General features: G+C 41.3%; 1 protein-coding gene and 1 long non-coding RNA gene across 2 annotated transcripts; one reads left to right on the plus strand and one right to left on the minus strand.

Annotated features, from left to right (window-relative positions):
* Nucleotides 1–1,530: 1,530 nt before the first annotated feature.
* Nucleotides 1,531–2,846, minus strand: LOC107493880 (protein FAR1-RELATED SEQUENCE 5). The gene is made up of 2 exons (XM_016114914.1): nt 1,764–2,846; nt 1,531–1,677 (listed from the first exon to the last, which is right to left on the minus strand). Exons 1-2 carry the CDS (start codon nt 2,844–2,846, stop codon nt 1,531–1,533), a joined length of 1,230 nt encoding a protein of 409 aa, XP_015970400.1.
* Nucleotides 2,847–4,869: 2,023 nt separating this feature from the next.
* On the plus strand, nt 4,870–6,414 carry LOC110279562 (uncharacterized). The gene is made up of 4 exons (XR_002373162.2): nt 4,870–4,928; nt 5,096–5,225; nt 5,664–5,817; nt 6,118–6,414. It is a non-coding gene; the product is annotated as an uncharacterized LOC110279562 (long non-coding RNA).
* The last annotated feature ends 2,521 nt before the right edge of the window (nt 6,415–8,935 follow it).

Raw genomic sequence — 8,935 nt, forward strand, 5'->3', positions numbered from 1 at the left:
GGGACGGTGTTCGGGCACGCTATGGCCTAAGGGATCAGTGGCTTGTGCTGTTCCGTTATCACGCCCTTCAGAACACAATGTACGTCATGTTCTTCAACGGTCATACAATGGAAATCAACTACTGGGCCCATGCCGGCCCCGGGACAGACTCCACTTGTATAACCGATCCGTCGGCCCCCAGGTCAAGGCACATAGCCGATGGGTTCAGAACGACCAATCCGTTCTTTGTAATTCCAATCATGCACCGCCTGGCAAACCGTTTTCTCGTAAGTGTGCCGATAATTGTTTTTAAGGGCAACTATTTCATATCCTATTGTTCTAGTCAACTATTTTATTGATCTAACCCAAAGAAATGTCTTCACTTCCAGCCGAATGTCCCCCCTCTGCCGGGAGTATGCGAGGATAGCCCAATTACGATTACCAACGAGAGGGGCGCGTGGACCGTTCGGTTTACGCACTATGTCGGGAGGACGAACGGATGCTTTGGAATTGGCTGGTCTGCCTTAGCAACTGCATGCCAACTAAGACACGGCCATGTTTGTGTCTTCGAACGGCTTGCGCCGCAAGAATACCGGCTGCATATATATTGAGAACTCCGGTCCCCTAAACCCCAAGCCACCGTCCCCAACCCCATCCAAGTAACTCGGTCAAGTACGGTGGTGCAACCTGCATGTCCATACATCTGTATCTTGAATTTATATGTTATTAGGGCCCAGGAATACAATTCTACCTTCCCATCATTAGCTTATGTTTTGGATGATAAACACGATTATCGTTTCTGTCGTTAACGTGCACGTAGCATTGCAAATGGACTGATCTGCCAATATTTTCGATTCACTTCACCTGCATTTTGTATCTTTGCATTTTTAATTTTGAAACTTCACAGTGAGGTGTTAATACCCTCAGAACCCTAATCAGTAGTGGTTGTTTATTGATTCGAAGTTGTTGCCGTGCTTCATTTAGTGCTCCTCACTTCAGCTGTTTTAAGCGTGTGTTTTAAATTACATCCAGAAGCAACGATCCATTACAAAGAACTTCAAGGTCACGATTCAACCACATGCATTTTCCAACGAGATTTTTTATGAGACGTGCATCTGAATATGCACTGAACGTTACTACCAACTACATAAAAAATATCTACTTACCATACATACAAAATATCCACTGAACATAGAATGGCTGTAAAAATGCCCCTAACTACCATGTCCGGTTCAACAAAAGGGTGGACAACGACCGAATAATAATACATCAGGTTTGACAGTCGATTTGCAGCTGTTCGCATGACACTACTTAAACCCTACACATCCTGAATCCCGGTTAAAAACGGTGATATCTATAGAACATTTACATACCAAGGAAAGCCAACATACCAAAAACTTGTTTTAACGTGGACGACATGTAGACGGTTCTGTACCTATTTGACATGCAGACAACATTCGGTGTGCGGCTACAACCTACCGGAGAACGTCAAAGGGTTCGACCAACCTGCCGTTGCAACACACGGTGGTGACGACTGTAGGCCCCCTTTGCTCAATCGGCAAGAGACATGACTGGCCCGGACGTCTTGGTCCCAGCGAAGTCGCTGTTAGCAAACCCGGCCTGCGTGTCACTATCGGAGCATTGGAACAAAGGAATCTCCGCGGTCGCATACAGATCGCCGGATAGGTTATCATAGACCTGACACCAATGTAAAAAACAGATGATTAGATCCATTTAACAGAGCAGAAAACTTAACTACATCGTCTATAGAGCGACCAACCCACCATGTCAGTGTCCATCGAATCCATGTCTTCTGCAACTGAGCTGGATGGTTCCATTGTGCGACGCTCCGGACACGTCGTCCTGTTGTGTCCCACCTCCCGGCACAAACGACATCGCTGGGTCTTCTTTCCACCATGAGCGCCGTTACCCTTTGTATTGCGCCTGGGTGGATTTCGCGCCGGGGGTCTGCCACCCTCCGTAGGTGGCCCCTCGTGTTGAAAACTGCTGTTCCCTGCATCATCGTTCTCGAAGTGCTTCAGCATCAGCACGGCTATGTCTCTTGCAAACTGGAACTTTTCGGTGCTGTGACATGCAATCTTGCACACTTTCCGGTACCAATCCATCAGGCACCAGTGTTGCGTCAGTTGTACAGAATCCCAAATCACGCCCATCGACTCCACCGCCACAAGTTTTGCATCCTTGGTCCATCTCGGTAATATCAGAGACCTCGGGATCTCATGAACATTGTTAAGAACAAGCACCGCAATTATATGTTCGCAGGGGACCCCGAAACATTCCATTCTCATGCACGTGCATCGGACCTCCCTCGTATCAGACGTCGCAACAACACGCCACTCCTTCCCCGGAGTGCCGTATCGAGAGACGGTGTGAATAAAATAGGAACCGTTGTCTTCAGAGTCAACCACCCTCATTGCACAGGCCCTGTCAAGAATGGGAACAAACAAATAGAATATCGCACGAGTGTAGTTGTCGGCTGCACTCCGCTCCAGCTGTTTCAGGTTGGTGGTCATAACAGGGTCACCCTTTGCGCACTCGAAATCAGCCTCCACCTCCTTTGCGCGGACGAACATCAAGCATCGATGGAAATGACGTAAAAACTCAGTGTAGCTGTATCGAGACTTAACATACCGTGATATCACAGCGTGCAAGCCCTCGCACCTTGATGTTGTTCGAAATCCGGCAAAGAACTTTCCCTGTATGTGTGCTGTGGCCCAGCTGTGCCTTCTCTCGTACATGTCCTGTACCCATCTTTTATCGGCCACTCCAAATTTCTCAACCATCTCAAACCACTTTCTCTGAAATGTTCGGACCTCGTAGTCGCCGAGCATGCAATCCCTAAACATCCTGGTGAATTTGGGCTTTCCAATGTTGCTCGTGGCGTTTCGAAGTAGATGTCAAGCGCAGAGTCGATGGTGAGCCTCTGGAAAAACTTCCTCGATCACAGACTTCATTTGCCTGTCACCGTCGGTTATTATGGACACGGGAGCCTTCCCTTTCATTGAAGTTTACAACTGCTGAAGCAGCCAGACATAGGTCTCTTCTTTGTCGTCTGCCACCAGTGCAGCGGCAAAGACAACCGTTGGGTTGTGGTGATTCACACCGGAGAATACTACGAGAGATGAAAGGTAAATGTTTTTCTTGTACGTTGCATCAAACGCAACCACGTCTCCAAACACCTGGTAATCAATTTGGCTGGTGCCGTCACACCAAAACAAGTGTTGCAACACGCCCTCACCGTCAATGACTTCCTCGTAGTACAGTGCTGGATCATTTGCCTTGCACTCTCGGAGATACCTCAAGCACGATTCCGCATCTAGGCCACCCTCCCTTCGTTGCTTCGCATTTACATTGTGCATGTCCCTTGTTGTGTACGGGACATTATGATACCCGCCGGCCAGGCTTGCCATAAAACCGTGGATTCGGGAGTCGCCAATGCCCCCTTTGCGCATGTCGTTCATCTGCTGGATGTCCGCTTTGCTCATCCTCCGATGGCCCGGGAGCATGGAAGAAAATCGCAACTCAAGAACGTGGTGGTTATGCGCGTCTGAAAAGAACGCAACGTGCCAACGTCCTGATTAATCGTCCATGCGGAGTAACATCCTTGCAGGGCATCCACACCGTGTCTCGGCCCTCGGCCTCTTTTGCCGGTTAGGCATCGAGTAGAACTTCGGGGATCGGAACCCTTGTCGGTGGTACACGAACTCCTGCCGTATCCTTACTTCGCCGCGTTTTTCGCTTCTGGAACGTCTTGCGCCGAATCCATGGTGCTTTGCATATTGCTGATAGAACTCAAATGCAATGTCAACATCTGCGAAATTAAACCGGAGAACATCCTCCGCGCTCAGGTTCAAAAAATCAATCCAACCTATGGACTCGCCGGAATCAACGGCGTAAAACTCGTCTTCCGCATAATTCTCAGACATTCCTCCGGCGCCGTCCAAACCGTCTTCTAATTCAACCGCATCCCCATTGTCGACATCGGCCTCTGCATGACGGTCGTGTTCTGTATCGTCTTCCTGAAAGTCGTCCATCCCTGCAGAGCCTTCGCCCTCAAACGATCCAACTCCGTCCTCTGCTCCGTCAGACATTTCTGGTTCATCGGCAACACCCACGCCCCCAGTGGTATCTTCATCCCCGGCAACCCTGTGCCAAACAGCAACAATGCGGTAATTTAGCGAAACACGCAAAATTGGGAGATGTCCTCCAAAGAAAATTGCAGTCCTGTGACGAAGAAAAATGGGGATATTTGTAAATCAAGTGAAGCGTGATAATACAACGGGTACCTTCTTTCCATTGATGGAGACGGCGAAGTCATCAACTGTCGAAGACAACCGACAATGCAGATCGGGCTCCGTCGTCGTCAGAGGTGAGGCTATTTGTGGGCTTCGATCCGCTTGAACAGACTCGTTATCTGAGTGGGAAGGCTTCGGTCGTTCTCGGTGGTGGAAATAGGGAGGGACGGTGCGATTGTGACGGAGGGGAAGGGGAGGAAGAGGCCGCGATTGCGATGGAAGGGAAGGGGAGTAAGAGGACGTTATTGCGATGGAGGGAAAGGGGAGGAAGAAGGTGCGGTTGCGACGGAGGGGAATGGGACGAAGAGGTGCGAGTGCGGAGGAGGAGACGGGGAGGAATAGGGCGGCAGTAATAGTTGATAACCAAATATTGAGTGTCCAGCTAATTCTAACAATTAAGTTAATTGTATGCATTTTAAAAATCGTAAAAATGATCCCTACTTTATATGAATTTGCAAAAAGAACCCAGGAAAAGCATTAAATTTTATTTTGGCGCTTCCTGGCTCACCGATGCGCCAAACACCAAAATGGCGTTTTCGTGCGCTAACTGGGGCAGCGTACCGAATCCGTCCCCGTCAAGAATAGACACTCAAGGAGCTCTATTCTTCCTAGGAATTCTATTTCTATTAGCAGGTAAACAAATATATAATAAAAATTTTTGATCTTATATACAAAACTATTCTTTTGCATTCTTGATTTTTGGGTGGGGAGTTACAAATTTTTTGTTCCAAGCAGAAATAATAATGAATCTCTTGTGTAGTGAATCTGAATTTTTAACAATCAGGTATGGTTTCTTGCAGGGCTATTAAGATGTGGAAAAAGTTGTAGGTTAAGGTGGACAAATTATCTTAGGCCAGACTTAAAGAGAGGCCTTCTTTCAGATTATGAGGAGAAAATGGTCATTGACCTTCATGCTCAACTTGGAAACAGGTTATTTTTTTCACACCAACCTCTTTTTTTAGAGTAATTAATATTATTTGTTATCTCTTTAAACTTTTATCAAATTTAAAGATAAAAATAATGGATCGGATAAGTAAAATTAAGTGAACTAATAATTTTATTAAAAGTAACAAGGGTCTGAATACACTTTTGGCTTTAAGAAAATATTGTTTTACTTTCATGCTTTTATATATTCACCTGTTCTGCATGCTTAATCATAGTATAATAAACTTTTGCAATGATTAAATTAATAATTGGCATGGCAAAAGTAGCCTTATCTAAGGAAATGATTTAAACCAAACTGAAAAGAAGAAAAAGATACCTTAATGACACCCAAGCCCCACTAACTTTAATTTGATGAAGTTTTTTTATTTGTGTAATTCATGCCATCCAAGATCTCTATGTATTGAGTTCTATTTCTGTTAGCAGGTACACAAATTTCACATTCAAGACAGCTCTTCTCATTTCTCGCTTTCCCCTGCATCCCCGCCTTCGTCATTCACTTTCACTTTCTTTGATAATCTAACTACGCTATCAATCATTCATCCATATAACAATGGATTGCTTAGAACTCTACAAAGAGGTCGGTGTCTATCTTATTACTTATCATTGTGTTAATTCATTCGTTCATGGCCTTGTTTCTCAAGGACTTTTGATGTTAAATGTCCCTAAACAAGTGTTTGTTCATGGCCTTGTTCAAACTGTTTGTTCAATATTTCAGTTGAATAATTTGAAGGTATTAATATTATTTATTGTGTTATTAGATCCATGAGGTCGACAAACAAATCAATAAGCTCTCTAGGCATCAATATTGGCTATGTAAATATTCTCTTTTTTATTGCATCAAATCAATAATTTTTAAATATATTTCCTTTTTCATTAGGACATTATGCGTGACTGAAACTTAATGCTCTATGATCACTGACGGAAATGCAACATCATTTTCGGCTATCAAGAAGAGGATGGAGAAGGATATTGATGAAATTGAAAAGATTGCACATAGTGTCAAAACAAAAATAAAAGCTATAAACACAGATGTAATGAGACGAAGATAATGCCTTGATGTTTTAGTAGATTTTAGTCCTGAAATTTCAAACATGAGGAATTTTTTATGTGGTCTTGTTATTTGCATAATTTAGTATAGTTGAACAATATATTGAGTTTATGTTTTGAATTATAGTTGATGTATCAACACACTTTGATGTATAGTTGTTACTTATTATTGTAATTGATGTATCAATACACTTTATTTATGTTTTGAATTATATTGACTTGCTTGTTTATAGTACTTTTCTTTTAGTTTGATAATACGATGAATTTGTTTATTTTTTGTAATATTATAAATATTCAAATACAAATTAGATAAAAAAAATATATTTATTAAATTTATATTGATTTTGTATGAAAATAAATTTATTTTGCAATGAAAAATCTAAAAGAAATTTATTTTACCTTACTGAAAGATTTACAGACAGATTTTTTTGTTTGTATTCAAATTTTAGAATGGTTTTTCAAGGTTCTAATTATAGATGAAAAATTTGTCGAAAAATCTATTGCCAATTACTGACGGAAAATTTGCCGGAAAATCTGTCTCTAATTACCGACGAAAAATCCGTCGGAAAATCTATCTCTAATTACTGACGGAAAATCCATTGGAAAGTTCGATGTTTCAGGGAAATGGAGGGGAGAATTTACTGAGAGAAAATCTGTCGGTAATTGGCAAAAATTCGTCAGTAATTTTCTGACGAAAAAAAATCCGTCGATAAATAATTTCCGATGAGGCTTTTATAGGGGGACAAAATCCGTCAGTAATTTTGTCGGTAAACAAATTCGTCTGTAATAAAGACCAAATCCATGTGTAAATTTGTCTGTATTAAGCAATTTTCTAGTTGTGGAAGCTTGCATGGAGGAACCGTAACTCCCACCGAAATTTCGACTTTGATTTCTTGAGTTCCGTAACTCTAATAAAAAATTTAACTCGATAAAAGTATTCATATTTTCTTTTTCTTCACATTAGCGTTACTTTAGTCTGGTAGAAGTTGACGGTGACATAGCTTCCCTTCCCCATGAATTTGGCCAATTGTATTTCTAGGAGGCACTGACAATTTCTGACGTTTTCTTCTTCAGTAGCTCGATCAAAAAGCTTCTCCAGATTTTTCGTTGATTTTGATTTTGTACGGAGGTAGGATTTGGTAACTTTATAATAATTAAATATGAATTGACATGTGAATGTTGATTTGGTCGATTATTGTTTGAGTTTGAATGAGTTTATGTTGAATTATTGTTGTTGCTTGTGATTTGTTAGTTCGGCAATGAGGAACAGCTCAGCTATGGTTGTTTTAATGATTTGAGACTGTTGTGATGTGGTATTTTGAGAAAATTGATGAGATTTGGTGGTTGGAAGATTGAATGAAAGACTATGAGAAATCGATAACTGTAAAGCTCAAAACAGACTTAAAATCAAGCAGAAAAACTTGAAGAATTTGGGAAATAGGATTCGTTCCTTTGCTAAAGCTATAATTATGGAAGCAAAATTTATATTTGAGATTGAAATAGTAATTTAATAAAAACTTGATGTATGTTTTGTAATTATATACATTTTGGGATATTTTGGGTAATAATTAAGAAGTTCAGAGATAAAATGGGTATTGATGATTAGATTTTTGATGGTTTAGAATTTCACAAATGAATTCTCGTTGCAAGTATAGTTCCTAAACCAAACAATAATCTTTTCATACAAAAAGTTGTTTGTCACTAAAACAAACCCCTAAATTTATAAACCGAAGTATTTAAACCTCAGGTCGTTCTCCCTATGAATTACAATAAAGTGTCTTGTTATTGGTTTGAGTTGTTTTGGGGTTTTGATAAGAGGCATGAAAGTAAATGGCAATGAAAATAAACTAACAACTATAAAAGGCTCTTGGCAAGGTATGAAAATTAGAAGTCCTATCCTAGTTATCCTTCTCAATTGTGATGAGAATTGTTCATTGCTACCACTTAGTTAACCCTTGCTAAATAAAGGAAAGTCAAGTGAATGAATTGACTTGAGCCACAAGTCCTAGCCAACTAATCTAACTACAAAAATAAGAGATCAACAATAGAAAAGCAAAGAGGACACATTTAGTATGAATTACCTCTTATTGAATTGGAAGAATGTAGAAGGAACAATACTAGATCTACAACAAAATATAAGAACAACATAAAGGAAATTACAACAAAAGAGTAGAAGAAGATGAATGTAGCAACAAAGAATTGAGAGATAGAAGTAGAAGAAAGCAAAGACTAAAACCTAGATCTAAGAACTAAACCTAATCCTAATCCTAATCCTAGAGAGAAGTGAGAGCTTCTCTCTCTAGAAACTACTTCTAAACTAACCCTAATGAGTGTGTAATGAACTAATCTCCTTTTGCTCTTCAATCCTTGGTTTTAAATAGCATCTTTGGCGCCAAAGTTGGTTGGAATTGGGCCCCACCACCCTTGAGAATTCGTTGGTCACGTTTTCATTAAAAATCATAAACCAGCACCGACGCGTACGCGCACAGCACGCGTACGCGTCCATGGGGTGATTTGTAGGTGCGCGCAAGCGCCAGGTGCGCGGGCGCGTCCATGGACGAGTTCAACTTCTTTGACTTTTCATGATTTCTCCACTTTGCATGCTTTCCCTCTTCACTCCTTTGATCCATTCCTAGCCTTTTCAATCT

The sequence above is a fragment of the Arachis duranensis genome, chromosome 1 (assembly GCF_000817695.3).
Source record: "Arachis duranensis cultivar V14167 chromosome 1, aradu.V14167.gnm2.J7QH, whole genome shotgun sequence".
Lineage (NCBI taxonomy): Eukaryota > Viridiplantae > Streptophyta > Magnoliopsida > Fabales > Fabaceae > Arachis > Arachis duranensis.

Excerpts from the sequence above, each read along its gene's own strand:
- LOC107493880 (XM_016114914.1), bottom strand. The coding sequence starts at position 2,846 with ATGTTTAGGGATTGCATGCTCGGCGACTACGAGGTCCGAACATTTCAG. Across the intron at positions 1,678-1,763 it reads ATTCGATGGACACTGACATG|GTCTATGATAACCTATCCGG; the intron begins GTGGGTTGGTCG and ends CATTGGTGTCAG.